General features: G+C 48.1%; 2 protein-coding genes across 2 annotated transcripts; both read right to left on the bottom strand.

Annotated features, from left to right (window-relative positions):
- Nucleotides 1-1,132: 1,132 nt before the first annotated feature.
- On the bottom strand, nucleotides 1,133-7,385 carry LOC110289401 (WAP four-disulfide core domain protein 6A). Its single transcript, XM_021155589.2, has 4 exons — nucleotides 7,228-7,385; nucleotides 6,056-6,187; nucleotides 1,823-1,990; nucleotides 1,133-1,394 (listed from the first exon to the last, which is right to left on the bottom strand). The coding sequence occupies exons 1-4, from the start codon at nucleotides 7,346-7,348 to the stop codon at nucleotides 1,375-1,377; spliced, it is 441 nt and encodes a 146-aa protein (XP_021011248.1). The 5' UTR covers nucleotides 7,349-7,385; the 3' UTR covers nucleotides 1,133-1,374.
- Nucleotides 7,386-10,497: 3,112 nt separating this feature from the next.
- Nucleotides 10,498-15,599, bottom strand: LOC147005735 (eppin). The gene is made up of 4 exons (XM_021155590.2): nucleotides 15,441-15,599; nucleotides 13,627-13,758; nucleotides 11,277-11,444; nucleotides 10,498-10,566 (listed from the first exon to the last, which is right to left on the bottom strand). The coding sequence occupies exons 1-4, from the start codon at nucleotides 15,529-15,531 to the stop codon at nucleotides 10,553-10,555; spliced, it is 405 nt and encodes a 134-aa protein (XP_021011249.1). The 5' UTR covers nucleotides 15,532-15,599; the 3' UTR covers nucleotides 10,498-10,552.
- Nucleotides 15,600-20,791: the final 5,192 nt, after the last annotated feature.

The raw sequence follows: 20,791 nt of genomic DNA, 5'->3' as shown, positions 1-20,791 counted from the left end.
CTAGTGTGCTCGCCCATTTGTCTGTCGATGGTCATTTAGATTAGTTATACATCTGCAGTGGTCGTGGGTCACCAATCTCTCTTTCACGAATCCATTTAGCTCATTCAAAAGATGTTAATCCTCTCAAGGTGTCTTTTGTACCTTCAGTGAGAGAGGAGTCCAGTTCCTTTCTTTTACTACTGGATACTTGTTGGCTTTCTGGGTGCAAGCTGTTGGAGAGAGGAGCTTCTCTCGATTGTGTGTCCTTGGCACTCTGTCAAAGATCAGCTGTCTGTAAAGCTGTGGTTTTAACGGTTGGCTCTCTGATGTAGTCCTTTAGTCGGTATTTGACTCATGTGAACAACGCTATGATGCTGATTTTGCTTTGGAATAAAAGTTAAAGTCAAGAGATGAGATACTGTCACATCCTTCTTTTTTTCTAGAGATGGCTTTGGGTATTTAAAGTCTTTTGTGGATCTGTGTGAATTTTAGGAAGCTTCTTTCCATTAAAATGCTTGTATTGTGTGGCATGTACACATAGTTGAAAGTAGTTTGGACACTTTGACAATATGAATTCTTTTTCTTTATGAACCTAGGATATCCTTCACATACCAGTTTGTTTTTATTTTTTAAATTTCTTCATCGATACTTAGTGACTTTTGGTGTACACAAACTTTACCCTTTGGCTGCTTTGAAGAACTATGGTTTTTTGCTGTTACTGATGAAATATGATCATTTTCTAAATTTCTATGTTGTGTAACTTTATTAGTTTGTGAAATCACCACAGACTTTTAACTATTCAATTTTTACTCTGAAACTTTAATGAATATCCTCTTTGTATCTCTCTCTCTTTCTGTGTGTGTGTGTGTGTGTGTGTGTAATTTTTAAGCTTGTCTCTATATAGTAACATGCAAATATGCATACAGAGGGATGTGGACATATGTGAAAATCTGCATACACAGGACAATGGACAGATGTGAACATCTGCACACAAAGGGCTGTGAAGATGGGGAAACCTGCATGCAGAGGACTGCGAACAGCTGTGAACCCTGCAGACAGCAGATGCGTTACTCAGACTCTGAGACACCAGAACTCACAGAATCCTTTAATAGGAAGAACAAGGTTTCATAGGAATAAATCGGAGCCCTGAAAGTTGAGGTGATGAGAGTCCCAGGCTGAGAAGGGGGTCAAAGGTCGAAGGTCATGACATTTGAAGAGAAGCTGGGGTTGGGGGAAGGGAATAAGCAAAGTCTAGGGTTCTGGTTTTGGGAAGAGCCAAAGTCTCAGTGGCTAAGACTTGGCCACTGGCAGCCAATCAGGAGCATGCGTTGGGTTCCCCGGAAGAAAGCCTCAGATTAGGAGCCAAGACCTGGAGCTTCCTCCAGCTCCTCCTTCTCATATCCAGGAAGACATTTCTGCAAGACACAAGGATACAGATGGGCATGCTTGGCTTCAGTCACCTTAGGACACAGATCTTTCAGCTAATGGAAGGGGGCATGGGATCCTCTCCACAGCCTCTGGCAAGCAGGGAAGCCAGAGGAGGTGTGAGTGCTGGGCTCGGCGTGACCACGCCTTCTGATTGCCACTGTATACCTGTTGCTTCAGTGTGGTGACCCTGGTGGGCCTTGTGCTTCTCCTCTGAGTTGCTCTGGGTGCTCCCCACTCCTGTCAACTTTGCACTCCTGTGACTCACCTCAGATGTGCAGGTTCCCTCTGCCTACTGCTTCCCTGCTGTTCCCTCCACCCCAGGTCCTTCCTACTGCCCTGCTCTGGGAAAGGACCAGTGCTCAAATCTCGATTTGTAATTGGTGAACATGGCTGTGAGGGGATCTTTAGCACTTACGTTTCTTTTTGCAGACAACGGTGCAGATACCTTCAGATGGGAAGTTGTTAGGGTTCCCTTGACAACCACCATAGATGAATTCGGTACAGAGGTCAGTGTCTTGGTTATACCACCAGCGTGGAAGGTAGGCCAAGCAGGGACCAGGGTCCTGGGGCAGACTGCATACATCTGTGGGGAAATCACAGGAGACAGATACTTGGATGCCTGTATCCCTAAGGGACAACCCCACCCCTTTCACTACTCTTTTTAGCTCAGAGCTGTGCTCCCAGTTCCATGAGAACTGTGAACCGCTTTGGTCTTGGTTTTCTCATCTGCAGGATGGTAACACGAAGAACCACCTTGCTTGTTGCATCCTTGCAAACTCATGTCTGAAAGTCACCAGGGCCTCCCATCTGCTTGTCCTCCTGTCTACATGTCTGTGGGTTAAAATGGTGTCACTCATCCTGTCCAGGGCTGCTCGCACCTCACAGCAGGCGAGCATCTGGCTGTGAGAAGCCACAGTTGGCTCAGACTCTCACAGGTCACTGGGTACCAAGGAAGAGCCAGCTCTGGGTCCCTGGGCTGCTTGGAGGCCAGGGACGGCAGGTTCTCACTCTTGGGCACCGCAGACGCACTGGATGCCATGGAAGAGCTGAGAATGGAGCGTGGGCCTGCAGGGCTGGTTCTGGCCCAGGTATGAAGGGAAAAGGGTGCGGGTTGGGGGAGAGAGCTCTGGCTGGTTCCCCAGGGGAAGAGAGTGTCCAAGGCTTGCTCAGCGGTGGCTTGGTTTGGTGGTGACCTTGGCTGAGAAATGAAGAGAGTCCTCCTTCCTGCTTGAGATTAGGTGCAGCTTTTTTTGTTTTGTTTTCTTTCGAGACAGTGCTTTTTAGTACAGCCCTGGCTGTCCTGGAACTCACTCTGTAGGCACAGCTCTTTAGAGGAAGACCTGCTCCATTGCTCCAGCATAGCGGACCCCGATAAGAAGAGGCAGTCCATGGTTTTAAGGCATTTATTGTCATGGAAGAGAGTGGTGATGAATGAAGTCATACCCCCTGTCTCAGGGCGGGCCTGAGGTTAAATACCTTTTGCAGGGAGGAGTGTCTAGGAAGGGAAGCTAAGAGTGTAGTAGAGGCAGAGAAAGGCAGAGAGAGGGAGAGCGTAGAGAAGTAGAGGCCGGCCACGTGGAGAGAGGGGGGAAGAGAATGCAGGGGGGGGGAGCAAGAGGGCAAGAGAGAGAGAGGCAAGAGTAAGAGAGGGGGAGGGGGCAAGCAGCCCCTTTTATAGTGGGCCAGGCCTACCTGGCTGTTGCCATGTAACTGCGGAGAGGAGCTTACTTGGCTGTTGCCAGGTAACTGTTGGGGTGGAGTCCAGACAGAATACCAGGGGCTTAGGGTGTTGCCCTACATGACTGATAGCCACAGAATTATGGAGAGCTGAGGCCTAGTGTCAGGAGCCTGGTATCTGGGAGTGTAACAAACACCTTCCATTCCTTGCAAGAACACCAGCAGGGTCTCCAGGGTTTAAACCTAACTCAACCAGAAAACAGGCTGCCTTTCATGGTCCTACACATGTCCTCCTGTCTGCAGGTCCTCCCGTCTGCATGTCCTCCCGTCTGCAGGTCCTCCTGTCTCCATGTCCTCCTGTCTGCATGTCCTCCTGTCTGCATGTCCTCCCGTCTCCATGTCCTCCCGTCTCCATGTCCTCCTGTCTGCAGGTCCTCCCGTCTCCATGTCCTCTCGTCTGCATGTCCTCCTGTCTGCATGTCCTCCCGTCTGCATGTCCTCCTGTCTACAGGTCCTCCCTCCCGTCTGCATGTCCTCCTGTCTGCATGTCCTCCTGTCTGCATGTCCTCCCGTCTCCATGTCCTCCTGTCTGCAGGTCCTCCCATCTCCATGTCCTCTCGTCTGCATGTCCTCCTGTCTGCATGTCCTCCCGTCTGCATGTCCTCCTGTCTACAGGTCCTCCCTCCCGTCTGCATGTCCTCCTGTCTGCATGTCCTCCCGTCTCCATGTCCTCCTGTCTGCAGGTCCTCCCGTCTCCATGTCCTCCTGTCTGCATGTCCTCCTGTCTCCATGTCCTCCTATCTGCAGGTCCTCCCATCTCCATGTCCTCCTGTCTGCAGGTCCTCTCGTCTCCATGTCCTCACACCTGCTCAATGCCTGAGCTTCCCTTGCTAACAAGGCACACTGCTATTTATTCTTCAAAGCTCTTTCTATAGCCAGCCATGGTGGCATTTGCCTGACATGCCAGCACTTAGGAGGCTGAGGCAGGAGGATTGCAGTAATTTCAAGGCTGCCCTGAGCTATATGGAAGCTCCGCCAATATCCAAACCTTCCCAGGTGTCAATGCCTTTCTGATGCTTCCCAGGTCCACTCTACTCCATGATTTCCACGTGGGCTTTTTAATGTCTGGAATGTAGGTTTATCCTGAGTTTGTTCATATTTTCTGATTGCTTCAGAACATGGAGCCGTACCCTGGCACAGCAGTCCTGAGCTTCTCATTTGCATGAATGTTTCAGGAACGTTCTCAGAAAGAAAGAAAGATCCCATCCTTACGCATTTAGTGGGCAGCTGATGTCCACACTATTAAATACCACAGCAAAGCCTACACACTTAGCTATTAAAGTTCTGGCCACAAAGTTTAGCATTCCCACATGCCGAGAGCTCATCTTGGGGCAGACCTCTTAATGTTCTCATTATGCAGTTGAGGAACACAGGCTTGGAGAGGTGACATGACTCTCCTGATGTCATAGCTGGTGAGGGAATTAAATGTAGGTGACACAGCAGGTGTGCTGGTGCACACTTAGAATCCCAGACAGCAGGAAGCGGAGGCAGGAGGATGACAAGGTTGAGGTCAGCCTGGCCTCCAGGTGATTCCCTCATTCAACAACCAGAACCCAAGCAGACCACAGCCAGCGGTTGGATCACTGGGAGGCTCAAGGCCAACCCTCCAAGTTCCCTTCTTCATCTAGCTTCACCCTCTCCCCTTGCCAGCATTTCCAGTCCTGATCCTGTCTCCTAACCCAGGGCCTTCCCATGAGCACTTGCTGGTGTCTGTCAAGCTCTCCCTCCCCACATCTGCCTGCACACTACCCATCCTTCGGTTTCCAAGGCCTGTATGCCTTCCCCAGGAAAAGCTTTCCTGCCCACGGTGAGCAGGTGGAGCCCTCAAGGGTGTCATGAGCACCCCGAGTATTTGCTGACTGGTAACACTGGGGGAATGATTTTGATGGTCGTTTGTAGGACTCAAGGATGTGACAGAGAGAACAGAGTATAGAAGGCCAGAAGTGATAGAGAGGACAGAGGCCTGGACAGAGAAGCCAGGAGACCCCACACCTGTCCCATGTTACACACTCACCTGCCCCATGTCACATCCACACCTGTTTCATGTTACACCCATACCTGTCCCATGTTACACCCACACCTGCCTCATGTTACACCCACACCTGCCCCATGTTACACACACCTGCCCCATGTCACACACACCTGCCCCATGTTACACCCATATCTGCCTCATGTTGCACACACACCTGCCCCATGTTACACACACACCTACCTCATGTTACACACACATTCCTTCCCCATGTTACAGCCATACCTTCCCCATGTTACACACACCTGCCTCATGTCATACACACATCTGCCCCATGTTACACCCACACCTTCCCCATGTTACACACACACCTGTCCCATGTTACACCTACACCTGCCTCATGTTACACCCACACTTGACCCATGTTACACCCACACTTGACCCATGTTACACCCACACCTGCCCCATGTTATACCCACACCTTCCCCATGTTACATACATTCCTGCCTTATGTTACACCCACACCTTCCCCATGTTACACACACACCTGCCCCATGTTACACACACACCTGTCTCATACTGTCCTACAGTCAGACACACTGTTGGTGTTTGATGAGTCTTTCATAGCCTCTGAGTATCTCAGAACAGCACCACAGGGCAGCCAAGGGATCACATGGATGTAGGACCCAGTACCTACATCCATGTTAGGGAAGGAAAACTGAGGTTCAGAGAGGAAACATGCCACCAATGCCATTGTTTGCTGAGCTAGAGGAAACCCCTTACAGCACAGGTGACAGGAGTCCCCGCCCAGCACCTACAAGAGTTGCATCAAGTAGACAATGCCAGGAGCATATTTGAGAAGCACTGGATTTCAGTCATTCAGGAGAGGGGCGGGACAATGTGAGGGCAGGAGGACAGTGCTGTCAGGGACCAGAGAGGTACCTTGCCTGAGGTCCATGCATTTCTTCCCACAGCTGAACAGGCAACACCTCTTCTTGTTTGGACACTGTCGGTGCCTTGTACACTCATTTCTTTCTTCAACCTCACACTTCACTCTGACTCTTGGGCATGTTCCTATATGAGGAGAAGATGTGGTCCTGTGAGGAGTTGAAGGAAACATTGTTCTTCTTTCCCAGTCCCAGGGCATGCCTGCAGAGTTCAGGAAGCTTGTTTGTCCCTCACCTGTCACTAGGAGGAGGCAACCCTCAGCAGCTCAGGGTTTTCACAACACTGGCCACATCTTCAGCTGTAAGAACTCAGCATCTAGTCCCAGGACCTTCTCTATCTACGATTTTCCAGGGAGAGACCCAGCCCTTTAGAACTATCCTGAGCTTTGTCCTTGGTTGGCCCCTGTTGCTCTCACTGTTTGCCCAGATTGTCATTTTGAAGGTTAATGTGACAGAGTTTGGAAAGCCTTGGTCAAGCAAGGTACCAGGGTTAAATGAACAGTGGGTCATACTGATGAAGTACTTCCGGGCACTTGTCTGTTCTTCTCGCTCCTCACTCCTCACTACACAATTATGAGTGGGCCTGGACAGTGTTGCACACACAGAACAGAGGACCTAGAGCACTGGGAGGCTCCATGGACTCATGCAGAGCCACACGGCTCCTGAGAAGTGGTCTCAGAATTCACGTGACCTCCTAAGCATCCACTTTCCACCACTGCCTTCAGTGCTCAGAATCTCCATGCATCATCACGCTAAGGGACTCCTGGGGGCTGCACTTTAGCACACAGGGAAGGTCCTCTGTGACACAGGAAAGCTTTGGGGAGCTGCAGTGGGCAGGTTTGGGAGCTGATGGGGTGGTGCTAGGAAGAGGCTGGGCCTTCAGTGGAAATCCCTTTGGCTAGTTAATCCCCAGGTCCATTTAATGCACACTAGTCCCAGCACTTCCAGGAAGTATTCTTTATAATGGTGGGCAGTTAACCACCACAGACCAAAGAGCTGTGTCCAGCCAGGCCATCTTTCCAGGATATGGGGAAACACTGACACCAAACATCACCCCACCAGGGCCAGGGGCTGAGGTGAGGGAGACACTGTCACCTGCAGCGTGTTTTGTTCTCTAACCCCATCAAGTTTCTTCTCTCCGTGCTAAGAACTGGACCCAGTACTCACTGATAAAGAACCCGTCTGCCAGCTCAGGTTCCTGGATGCTCCACAGGAGGACGAAGGGGACCAGGAATGGCAGAAGTCCCCAGAGTCTCATTTTAGGAAGCAGTAGCCTGTTTGGAGGCATTAAACCAGGAGGAGTTTGTCAGTGGCTCTGGCCTCTGCTGCGTGCCCCAACAGTCCAGGAAGCATCTCTGGGCAGGAGCCAGTACATTCCCTCCCCAGAGGCTATCAGTGGACTAGCTGTACCCACAGTGCAAACTGTGGGAGTAAGGGATCTGACAGGCTGGTCTGGGCCTCCGCAAGCTGAGAGTCTCTGGCTACTCAGGAGAGGGATGCACTTGCTTAAAGTTCTTCTAGAATCTTTTCAAAAGTTATATGAATTCCAGAATCTTACCTTTCCCAGGGGCAAATTGGAGGCTGGAAGTTTTCTGGGCTGCTTTTCTGCTGCCGAGATGAAACACTAAGGAAAAGCAACATAGGGAGGGAAAGGTTTATTTCAGCTTACAGTTCCAGCCCATCGTGAAAGGCAGCCAAGGTAGGACTTGGTCGTGGGACCTGAAGCCGAGGCCTTGGAAGTACGGTCCTTACTGCTTGCTTCCTCTGGCCTGCCCAGTCCAGGATCCCCCGCTCCGTGCGGCACTGCTCACCGAAAGCTAGCACTCCCACCATTAACTAGCAATCCAGAAAATTCCCCACAGGCATGCATGTCCACAGGCCAATCTGGAGGCAACTCTTTAACTGAGGTGACGTCTTCTCAGTTGTGCCGTTGACACCCAAGATCCCCACCCACCATACCCAAGTCCCCTCTTTGTAATTTCACCTTTCCCCTTCTTGCCAAATTCTCATCTTGCTTTTCTGTTCCTGTTCTGCGACCCTCCCCCCTCATGCCTCCCTTTGTTTCATCTTTCCTTCCTTCCATTCTCACCCCTTCTCTCCCTCTCCCCTTGTTTCCTCTCCCAGGCTGGTCTCAAACTTGCTGTGTAGTAGAAGTTACTGATCTGTCTGCATCCACCTCCACAGGACTGGGATCGCAGGTCTGCATCACCTCACCCAGTGAATGTGTGTGGGGCTGGGGGTGAAATCAGCTCTTCACGCATGCTGGGCAAGCAACGATCAGTTGAGCTGCATACTGTCCTGGCCGCTGATTCTTCTCATCTCTGGGTTAATTATCTGTGGCTTTGACCTTGTGTCTCCTTTGTCTCCTTTCAATGTCTCTCTGCCTGGGTCACAATGTGAGCCATGCAGGGGTAAACTGAGGCAGGGACTGCTGGCAGCAGCCACATGCACTTGATGCACCCATCTGCAACTGCAAGAGACAACTCCACAGCATCCACCTTGACAAACCGTGCTAGAATTCCCCCAGAGAAAACCGACCATTTTCAGGTCAAGAACATGGAATCTGTCTTCTTAGTACATTCATAAGATTGTGTATCGTTGCCAGTTATGGTCATGCATGCCTTTAATCTCAACACTGAGGAGGCAGAAGTAGCCAGATCTCTCTGAGTTTAAGGCTAGCCTGGTCTACAAAGTGAGTCTAGGACAGGGCTTTGTTACACGGAGAAACCCTGTCTCAAAACAATACAAAACAAAACAAAACAAAACAAAAACAACAGCAAACCAACCCAGATTGTGTGTCATATCTACTGGTTCGGAAATGTTTTTCTCTCCAGCTGCAAACCCTGACTCATGAACTATCTGTCACTCTCTGGCCTCCCAGCTGCCCCGCCCCCCCCCCCAGACTGCCTCCCAGCTGCTCCCGCCCCGGAGACTGCCTCCCACCTTACAGATTCTCCTGCTGTCTTTTTCTTTGCTGGTGATGAGTTCAGTCCTGGGCCTCACTCACTCCGAGCTACATCTCTAGCCCTCCCCCCACCTCACTCCACACCCCTTTTAAAGAATCGACACAGGATTTGACTAACTTGCCCAGGTAGAGCATGTGTGTGTGTGTGTGTGTGTGTCTGTGTGTGTGTGTGTCTGTGCATGTGTGTGTGTGTTGAGGTTTCCATGGTTCACATGTGGAAGTCAGAGGACCATCTCTGATATGGGATCTCTTCTTCTACCTTGTTTGAGGTGGGGTCTCCATTCCCACACCATAATCTGCTGTATCCCCCAGGTTAGTTGGTGCACACATTTCTTGGGATTCTTCTGTTTTTTATGTTTTTTTGTTTGTTTGTTTTTCATCCCATCTCAATGTAGGAGCACTGTAATTACAGATATGAGCTACCCTGCCTGGCTTTACATGGGTCTTGGGGATTTGAACTCAGGTCTTCATGCCTGTGTGGCAAGCTCTTTACTCCCTTAGCCATGTTCCCAGCCACCAGTGTACATGCATCCACAGCAGAGCCCTGTGTTGGTTCCTGGGGTTTGTGGCTGTATAGCATCCTGTCACATGCCAGAGTTTTACTCTCTGGGTTTTGGTCCCTTAGAGCCTACTCAGCTTGAATGTGGAACATTCTGGGCTGAGATGAGTTTAATATTTCAAGCATCCGGGGGCTGGGAAGGATAGGAAACTCTGGACCAGTGTCTCAGCTTTCCTGTCACTGGAGATAGATGAAGAAAATTCAGAGGCACGTTTTATTGGTAGGAGTATGTTACAATTCCCCCAGCAGTAACTAACTCAGAAACCACTTCAATTAAAAAAAGAAAAAGATTTAAAAAAAAAAGTGTGTGTGTGTGTGTGTGTGTGTGTGTGTGTGTGCTGGGACACATTCTTGCTGTTGTAAGTGAAATGGGTGGGAATCAAATATGTTGAGGCATGGCAACAACAGTCCCTGCTACACTCTACCCACTACTCCTCCACCTTGCGTGTCTTGGGGGGATTTCCCAAGTAAGCCACCTGAACCCCTTTCTTTCTTCCCGAGTCAGTCTCTGGGGCATTGAAAGCAAGGCGTTGCCCAGAGGAAGGAGAAAAATCTTCCCTTGGCTTCCCAGGTTTCGAGGATGTCTCCGTAAACGTCCTTGATTGGCGTCACCAGAGGCATCACTCTCCCTGTACTGCAGATGTGCGGACCACTCAGTCTCACAGACACAGGGTGAAGCCAAAGACTTTACTGGACGAAGTCGAGAGCTACATGGAAATTAACTGGGAGCTTTTGACAGTGGCGCTGAGCAGCTGAGGCTTAGCTAGTGATGGGGACCCCAAGAGGAGGTGTTATGGATAGCAACTGGCATGGTGGGAGGGGAGGTATCCTAGGATCCCATAACTGGGAAGACCCAAGGCCTTGCAGTGCTCAAAGTGCTCCCCAGAAGCCAGTCTGGAGCACCCAGCAGGCACACAGAGCTTGGAGCAGAAACCAAATCCTGATGATTTTCCCAGCGTGTCCTCTGTTCAGGTGAGATTGCCTGTTGAGAACACAGAGATAAGACAGAGCTGAGCATCTCGGGCTGGGTGTGTTTCTGGAGCCTGGAGTTATGTTTCTACTTCTTATCCTAGGAGGAGACTCAAAGTGGGGTTGGTCAACGGGAGTTGAGTTAAATATGAGAAAAGTGCAACCATCTAGGCGTGAAAATATAGTGAAGCTTGTTATTATCTATGCTCACTCAAAGAACATGAAGACAAAAGTCAGTCTGTTCTTTTGAAGAGAAATGGATAGAATTGGCTTGGTGGCAAAAGAAGTGAAGAAGTTGATGCTTGGGATGGTTCTTTGGAAGGAGTGCCTGGGAGGGTCTGGACGCTCTTTGACCATTTTGCAGTCTGTCTTGGGGACCTTTCTACATCCCCCTTCACCCCTCCTAAATCCATTCTTGTTTGCCAACTCCCCCATATCTTTCCAGCTTCAGTTTCCAGGAGGTCCTGTCTCTTTCCCTGATCAGATGTAGCTCTGTCAGGTCAGAGAAAGACACAGCTGCTTTGGGACAGGCCAACCCACACACCCACACCCACATTTCCCGGGACAGCCTTGGTGAGGATGTTAGATGCCGGGGGGGGGGGGGGGGGGGGGGAGTGTGTGTGTGTGTGTGGGAGGGATGGGGTGGGAGGTCGCAAGAGCGGGGCAGGGCATGCGCAGGACATGCGTGGTGTGGGGATTGGGGAGCTTGCATCCAAGACTCACTTTTTTTTTCGCAGGCGTTCTGGCATATACTTTGGGATTGGAAGTTGTTATTGTTTCCTTGGCAGCCACCATAGATGAAGACTTGGCACGTGCTATTTTCTTTATTAAACCACCAACGACGAAAGTAAGCCATGCAGTAACCGGAGTCTTTCGGCAGGCTGCAGATATCTGCAGAGGGACCCCCAGAGTTGAGAACTCAAGAGTGCGCAGCCCGAAACAAAACAATGCCTTTCCTTCCTCTGAGAGCCACCATAAGTGAAGTTGGAACTCATTTTTTTTTCCCCTCACGCTCCAGCGGTTCAACACCCCAAACATGGCGCGCGTGCACTTGCTGGAGGATGTTAAGGTGACTATCTGCATCCCTGGAGGTAGGATCCACGGGGTGGTTATGGAATGGAATCTCTTTAAGCCCCACACTGTGGCGATTTTCAGTTCAGCACAGCACGCTCCATTGCACCTTTGCACACCCACACGCACCACTGCGTGATAGCAGAATGTTTATTCTTCCTTTCAAAACCTTTCTTAAAAATCAGTTCCTCTGGGAAGTCTATCTTAACTCCGCTCCTTATCTCACACCATGCCAGTGGCCTGAATCGAGCCTGCATTTTCCCATCTTGTTTCTGACGCTTATGTGTTTGTTTGTTTGTTTGTTTGTTTATTTTAAAAATGCCTCCAGTCTTGTTCCTGGGATTGTGAACCTCCAGCGGGCAGGTATTGTGTCTGGATTCATTTTGGGCTTCTGACGCCTAGCATAGGATTGAGTTTTAAGAGGTGGTAAAGGTGAAGTAAGATGTGCTCCAAGGGCCTTTAGCATCACATGAAGTGGAAGCGCATAGAAAAAATATTAATTTGGTTAAGATTTTTAAAAGATGCTTAAAAACTGGACCAGAGACTCAGATTTCAGAAGTCTGGTGTCAGACCCCTGGCATGTCACCTGGCTGTCACTCTTGCTCCACTGTCACACTCCGTGCTCCCCAATACTTTTCAACTGCCACCCACCCTTCCTTGCTCTGAGCCATGTCTCCAGCTGAAGCTATCACCATCACCATCACCTCCCTTGTCCTGGAAGTCCTCCAACATAAGTCCAGTCCCCTCCCCCTCCATCACCCTCACGTTCTGGAGGACCACACATGTTGGTCATGTCACGGCCTCACTAAATAGCAAAGACCATGCTTTCTCTTTGCCTTTGAGCCCGTGGTCCTTAGGATTAAGACAAGAGTCCTTCTTCTAGCCCATCAGACTGGGACTCTGTGGTCCTAAGGGCCTTTTCCGATAATGACAAGCATCATGCTCGCTCTCTGTCTCCCTGGACTCCCCGCTGAGGTCTCTTGGAGTCATTTTCTTGCTGGGTGAGCCTTTTCATCCTCACTTTTACCTTTGACTCTGAACTCAACTCTGAGTTTAGTTGCCTAGAGACCTTTCTCATTGGCCCTGACCTCAGAGAACAAGTCAGGTGCTATTATAGGGGGTATGGTTTGGATATGGTTACAGTGTGTCCCACTCAAGGCTCATGATTTGGAGTCCTGGTCCACAAGGTTGTAGTACCTTCAAGAGGTGAGATCTGTTGGGAGACTCCTAGATCACCTGGAACATGTCCTCCAAAGGGACTGTAGGACCCCAGCTCCTCTTGGCTTCTGTTGATCATGTGACCCACCCATCATCATCCTCTGGGGTCCATGCCGGTGTCTACTCATCATATTTAGTCCCAGACTCAACACCTCATCTATATAAACCTTTTTCTTTATAATTAACCTGTCTCATATATTTTGTTAGAGCAAAGTGAACTCAGAAAAGAAGTGGGTGTCAGAAACGCTCAGCAAATCTTTCTAAACGAATGGAGAATGTCAGATAGCCTTTAGGGAATCCAGAGCGGGCAGGAATAGAGTTGAGATCGCAGCTCTGGTTTGGAATGTTAGGGCAGGTTTCCTAATACAGAGTCGAGTTCATATGGGCAGAGAGGCAATTGCTTAGTCATCAGAAGCTTGGGAGGATAAATCACCTCACTTGTCACCGATAACATTTGTTAGCACAACAATGGCCACTTGTGGGACTCAGAAAATCGTGGCAGTGAAAAACAGTCAAGAAACAGTCTGACTCGACTGCATCCATGCACCCAACATTTATTTTGGGGAAACTGAGGCTCATAATTACCTGCTGGGATAAGAACATCACTGCCACAACCTCACCAGGAACTGTAATAGATCTATCCCACAGGACCCCGAAGGCAGCAAGCTTACCCAGAGCCCCACCCCCCACCCCCAGTGACCCATGGGGCACTGGCAGTCCAGGTTGGCAGAAGAGGAGGCATGGTAAAGGGCTTGTGCTATTCCAAAGCCCTTGGTATTATTACCTTGTTGGGGATTTAGGCATTTCTTTCCACAGTTGAAGATACAGCACTTCTCTCTCTTCGGGCAGTCCCTGTCCCTGGTACAAAGGTCCTTCTCTTTGTGTTCACACTCCTCTCTGAATCTGGGGCATCTCCCTAGGGAAGAAACGGTCCTTCAGCCTCAAGGCCTTCAGATTTGAGAGTGCAGGGAAGCTTATGTTCAAGTTTGCTCACCGTGAAGGAAGCCTTTTCTTTGCTCCTGTTTCCATCACTACCCCCTCTAACCTCTTCAACACTCCCCCAAACCTTCTTCCCTCCATCCCTGATACCCCCAGCCGCTGGGGCAGAACTTTTCAATACTGGTGACATTTAGGTGACACAGGTGACAATCACCTGTTGGCCATGGGAGCTGCCCTGTGCTTTGTGGGACCTTTAACAGCCACCTTGGCCTCATGTACTAGACATCCTGGGCACTCCATCCATCTCCTAACAATCCAGACTCTCTCCAGACCCTGGGAATGCCTCCTTGGGAGTAGACTCTTGCCCCTACAATCTGTTGGGCAGGCAAGGGTCAGCTTTTCAGTTATGCTAGCTATTCAGTTATGCTGTGTCGATGTTTTCCTCTAGAGGGCAACATTGCACAGTGATTCCTACCCCACCTGCTGCTGGGTTTTGGAATCCTAACTGCTGGGAGTGTGTGCGCTGTGGAGGAGAGACAGGATCCTAAACACATTGAATACAATTCTCAACGGATTAATACAGGTATTATCTTAGAAAAAATTTTAGTTGGTTGAATGCTGGTAGCCTTGTGATGGTGGGCAAATTCTTTAAATTCTGTGTCCTCTAGTTTCAAAGAGGGAAGTTTATGGACAAAGAGCTATATACAACTAAGGGATGCTGAGTCCAGGAGAAATACTCTTTCCCAGGGAAGATTTCCCCCTAATTTAATTGCTTATCCAATACCAAATGGTCAGCCCTGAAATCATATACATACAGAAAATAATAAACAGAGACAGCAGGCTGTATTTATTTATTTAGGCGCTCTCTCTCTCTCTCTCTCTCTCTCTCTCTCTCTCTCTCTCTCTCCCTCTCTCACTCACACACACACAGATACACATATAACAGCAACAATTAAAGACAAAGAGGCCGTAGTTTCAGACGGAGTGGGAGCAGGTATGTAAAAGGAATTGGAGGGAGGAAAAGGAAGGGAAAATTATATTTTAATGTTTAAAATTCCAAAATTTTAAATTAAAAGAATAAAATAGGAGTGTCGATTGGACTTCCTCTCGTAGAGTTCTTGTGAGGATTAAATGAGATAGTGAACACAAACAAATGTTAGCTAATACCTGCCGAGCGGTCACCGTGGGGAAGCTTTACTCTGTCCTGTTTCTTCACCACAAAGCTGTAGGGCCAAAATTCATTTAAAATGAAGAAATCAAGTTCCAGAGAGGACACGTGGAAATGAAATATTTTGCTCAAGATCACCGGGCTACCAACTCTGTACAACCTGCCAACCCTGACCCCAGAGCCCCCAGACAAAGATGTCTGTCTGCTTCTTTAAGAGGTGAAAGGTCTTCCCATTTATGTTGGAACCATAATCCTTCCCCACCTCCCCCTTTTAAAGGGACTTTGAAGGTGTTTCCCCAGACCCCTGTCCCTGTATCAACACAGAGGACACTGTAACACTAAGAGACCTTATAAGTATCTCTCTCTTCTCCTGAGCCACACCCAGGAAGAAGCTGTAGAAAGGTGACCCACACCTGAGGAGTTGTTCTTTGTCTCTTCTTTCCAGTAAACTTCCCTTTCTCCCAGACAACACCAGAAAAAGCAGTACTTACTCGGAGTCAGCAAGTCAGCTAGACTGGGTCCCTGGACTTTTGCAAGCAGGCCAAATAGCACAAGAATGCTCACAAATCCAGAAAGCTTCATTCTGGTGAGGGGCTGGCCTGCCTGCTAGTTCTAGAACACGGAAATGTCTGCTGCCTTCGCCCAACCGATTCTCTCAATAGGCTGTACCTTGGCTGGAAGAGCTGGAGAAAAGCCAGTCACCTACTATCTTGCTGGGAACACCAAGTTCTCGAGATCATAAGTGGAGCTAATGACATTCACAGCCCACATCTATGGAGAAAGCCCACATCTCACTTTCTGCTTGGACTGCATAAGGCTAGCCTTCTGGTCAACCAGGGTAGTGCCCAAAGTGTACTTTACACCATCCATGCTGCATTAAGGGTCAATGCTGTCCTCTCAGGCCTTCATCTTGATAACTCAGTTAATATGGACTGCCCTCTTTACCATTAATTTACCACTTTTTAAAAAAACACTCACTCCGATAAGCACACTATTGTCTTAATATCTCTTCATGCCAGTATCTAATGTTTATTCCCATGGTAGGTCCAAGGTCTCTGTGTTCCCTTCTCCCTCTCCTACAGTTTCTTCCCACCATTTTCCTGTTTATCATCTCTCAGGGACACTTTTTTTTTTTAATGAAAGCCAAAGAGTAAAGAGTTGCCAAAGAGAGCACAGGGCTGGGGAAAAACCAGGTGGATAACAGAGTCTTTAGATAGCATTTGTCACAGTGTTGTTGAATGTTGCAGACCGCAGGGAGCCTCCACCACGTGACAGAGTGTTGCCTGAGGAGACACTGAGGGTCTGAGAGACTACAGCTGAATCAAGGACAACACTGCAGAGCTGCTGGATACTAAGTGTGCTGTCAGAAGAAGGGTGCAGACGTGAGCAGCCCCCTCCTAGCTGTGAATCTACAGTACCAGCTGCTCAACCCTGGGCTAGAAGGCAGAGAGGCTCTCTGCGAAGGGAAAATATTAACAGCCAGATTCTACTTTCTTTCACTGTGCTGGTAACATGTTGTGCACGTCATTGTTCTCAACTTGTTTTATGTGATAGTTAAGCACACAGCCTCATCATTAAGTGATGAAATGACCACGAAGTTCGGGATCAGAGGCAGAACCCCCATGGAAATCCCATATCAGCAGATTTGCAATGTCACTTAAGGATTATTTCACAAAAATGCTAAAATAATTTTGCTGGGGATTAAGCCCAGATCTGCATAGGCTGGGAAACACTCTCCCATGGACCTACATCTCAGGTCTTAGAAATAGAATTTCCACTAAACAGCCTGATCTTCTTGGACTTCTGTATTCTCTCAAAGACAGCTAGCAGGTGAAAACTTGGTGTTTCTAATCTGGAAGGCCATGAGGTATTTTATCTTGCAACAGGGATTACGTGACCCAGAGCAGAAAGGATTCTAACAAGTGTCATCCAGCCAGTGAGTGTGCGAGACAGGATTCCAGGGCACCGAGTCTGTGATTCTCTACCTCAGGCCACTAGGGAGTCTGTGCGAGACAGGATTCCAGGGCACAGAGTCTGTGATTCTCCACCTCAGGCCACTAGGGAGTCTGTGCGAGACAGGATTCCAGGGCACCGAGTCTGTGATTCTCCACCTCAGGCCACTACGGAGTCTTCTGGCTGGTGATGGGGATCTAATTTATCGTAGACTTGAAGGAAAGAATTGTAACCCTAATCTGAAGGGAACAAAAGTAGCCCATGCCAGTAGAGACAGGCTGAAGGACTACAGTTAAAACACTTCCTGATGACCCCTGAAGGCTAAATCTGCCTTCTTCCTTAAACTCTCTCAGGGAGAAAAAGATGTTAACATGTCCAGGTTATTCCACCACATTCTGTTTGACCTGTCTGAGTTGCATGTCAGTACACGTGCATGTCATTTTCCAAGCAGCTGACATGAAATGTATGTCTTTAGGGCCTAGGATGTATCTTGGGTTTGGGCTCCTTCTAACACTTAACTTAATTCATGGAACAAGCTGGTTAGGACACACTCAGCTGGTCCTTGCCTTCCTTTTCTTCTTTCTTTCACAGAAGGTCATAGCCTTCGTATACCTTCGATCTAGGAGAAATCTGCTCAGAATGAGTGATTTAGGGAGAACCAGAATGCACTGACCTGTATGTGGCAACTCATGCTTCTCCATCAGACCAGGCCCTGTTGTGTGGATGGCTCCCAGCACTGCTCCTAGTGCATCTGACTGCATTGCTAACTTGGACATCTGCTCTCCCAGACAGGCTCTGAGAGCCATCCAGCAGGTCACTGTCTAGCAACTGGTCCTTAAAGCAGGACAGGGTTAAGATAAACTCTCAGTATATCTCTCTATTTGAGCAAGGCAGGTAGGATGACTGGGAGGTATATAAGCAGACACACAGGGGTGTGGCTAGTCGAGTGATGGTTGGGAAGATACTGGGTGGGTCAAAAGAGGAGAGGAGCATGGGGGTATTTGGAAGATGTGAAATTATATATTGTAATTTATATTACACAAAGTTAATAGGACAAGGAAAGGCTACGGCAAACAAGTGAATTTTCTGGAGATGCCCCTCCATTTGGCATGGGTGCGATGGGTGTGCTCTGGAGGCAAAGTCCCCAGAGACTTCATCTCAGGATTGCTTCTCGATGCTGATACACCTTTCCTGCCGCTGTTACATAGCCTAGTGATTCCTGGGCACCAGCCCACCACCCTATTGGTCAAATTTCCTGCAGGTCAACATGAAGATGTTTTCTTATGTGGTAATGCTGTATACTTCAAATTGATGATTTCATAATCCCTGATAATGATTTCATAGACCTCTTAAATTGAAACAAGTAATTTCACCCCCTCCCGTAGAATAAAAGCTGCAAATAGAGCTCTGTAAACTCTCATGCATCACAGGCTAATTGCACTAGGAAAAGAAAGGAAGCTTAGAACAAATTTACAGTTAAAGCCGGGCGTGGTGGCGCACACCTTTAATCCCAGCACTCCAGAGGCAGAGGCAGGTGGATTTCTGAGTTCTAGGCCAGCCTGGTCTACAAAGTGAGTCCCAGGACAGCCAGAGCTATACAGAGAAACCTTGTCTTGAAAAAACAAACCAAAAACCAAAACCAAAACAAAATTACAATCCAGGAGAACATTCCTCCTAGGTTAGGAGTGAGGCCACTCTTTAGTAACTAAAGGTCATAAACTGGGAATGGACAATTTATTTTAAGTGCAAGGACAAAAAAAAAATAAGGGATCGACTAGTTTATCTATGCAAGACTTCAAAATAATATGGCACAAAGCAGACGATTTGCCTCTTGATGAAACTGTGCTAACTTGTGACATAGAAACTATTGCTTTAAACTTAAAACAAACTTATGGAGTTAGAAAATAGATAATGAATGTTCAGTCAGGTACTCGTCTTAACGGGATGACATGTAATGGATTCTGCTATAACTCCCTAAACCTTATCAACCTATGACATAAACTTATGACATAAACCTATGACATAAACTTAAACTTGCTATGAACTTATGGGATGTAAAAGTGCTTCAAAGGCTGTGCGATTCACTCTCCTGAGAAGGGAGAAGAACAACAGCGAAGTGCTTCAGAAAAACACAACAGTAAAGATGTAGCCCTTTCCTGCTTCTCCCACTCCCCTTCCCTTCCCCCTCCCCTCCCCCTCCCTCTCCCCCTCCCCCTTCCCCTCCCTGCTCCTCCTCTCTCCTTTTCTTTCTGGCTCATGAAAAGTTAACGAACTCAGAGCAGAGCCTGGCCTGGCCAGTAAGAGGCCCATGAGTCAAAGAGTAAAGAGCCCAACTACTTTTGTTTTCTTTTTTTTTTTTTAATTTTTAATATTTTTATTACATATTTTCCTCAATTACATTTCCAATGCTATCCCAAAAGTCCCCCATAGCGCCCCCCACTTCCCTACCCACCCATTCCCATTCTTTTGGCCCTGGCATTCCCCTATATTGGAGCATATAAAGTTTGCAAGTCCAATGGGCCTCTCTTTCCATTGATGGCCGACTAGGCCATCTTTCGATACATATGCCGCTAGAGACAAGAGCTCCGGGGTTCTGGTTAGTACATCATGTTGTTCCAACAATAGGGTTGCAGATCCCTTTAGCTCCTTGGTTACTTTCTCTAGCTTCTCCATTGGGAGCCCTGTGATACATCCAATAGCTGACTGTGAACATCCACTCCTGTGTTTGCTAGGCCCCGGCATCGTCTCACAAGAGACAGCTATATTTGGGTCCTTTCAGCAAAATCTTGCTAGTGTATGCAATGGTGTCAGCGTTTAGAAGCTGATTATGGGAGGGATCCCTGGATACAGCAGTCTCTAAATGGTCCATCCTTTCATCACAGCTACGAACTTTGTCTCTGTAACTCCTTCCCTGGGTGTTTTGTTCCCAATTCTAAGAAGGGGCACAGTGTCCACACTTTGGTCTTCATTCTTCTTGAGTTTCATGCGTTTAGCAAATTGTATCTTATATCTTGGGTATCCTAAGTTTTGGGCTAATATCCACTTATCAGTGAATACATATTGTGTGAGTTCTTTTGTGATTGTGTTACTTCACTCAAGATGATGCCCTCCAGGTCCATCCATTTGGCTAGGAATTTCATAAATTCATTCTTTTTAATAGCTGAGTAGTACTCCATTGTGTAAATGTACCATAATTTCTGTATCCATTCCTCTGTTGAGGGACATCTGGGTTCTTTCCAGCTTCTGGCTATTATAAATAGGGCTGCTATGAACATAGTGGAGCATGTGTCCTTTTTACCGGTTGGGACATCTTCTGGATATATGCCCAGGAGAGGTATTGCTGGATCCTCCGGTAGTACTATGTCCAATTTTCTGAGGAACCGCCAGACTGATTTCCAGAGTGGTTGTACAAGCTTGCAATCCCACCAACAATGGAGAAGTGTTCCTCTTTCTCCACATCCTCGCCAGTATCTGCTGTCACCTGAATTTTTGATCTTAGCCATTCTGACTGGTGTGAGGTGGAATCTCAGGGTTGTTTTGATTTGCATTTCCCTGATGATTAAGGATGTTGAACATTTTTTCAGGTGCTTCTCTGCCATTCGGTATTCCTCAGGTGAGAATTCTTTGTTCAGTTCTGAGCCCCATTTTTTAATGGGGTTATTTGACTTTCTGGAGTCCACCTTCTTGAGTTCTTTATATATATTGGATATTAGTCCCTTATCTGATTTAGGATAGGTGAAGATCCTTTCCCAATCTGTTGGTGGTTTTTTTGTCTTATTGATGGTGTCTTTAGCCTTGCAGAAGCTTTGTAGTTTCATGAGGTCCCACTTGTCAATTCTCGATCTTACAGCACAAGCCATTACTGTTCTATTCAGGAATTTTTCCCCTG

Source organism: Mus caroli, unplaced genomic scaffold, assembly GCF_978045245.1.
Source record: "Mus caroli unplaced genomic scaffold, Mus_caroli_1 scaffold_2, whole genome shotgun sequence".
Taxonomy (NCBI): Eukaryota; Metazoa; Chordata; class Mammalia; order Rodentia; family Muridae; genus Mus; species Mus caroli.
The sequence above is the reverse complement of the archived record's forward strand: the minus strand, read 5'-3'. Positions and strand labels throughout refer to the sequence as shown.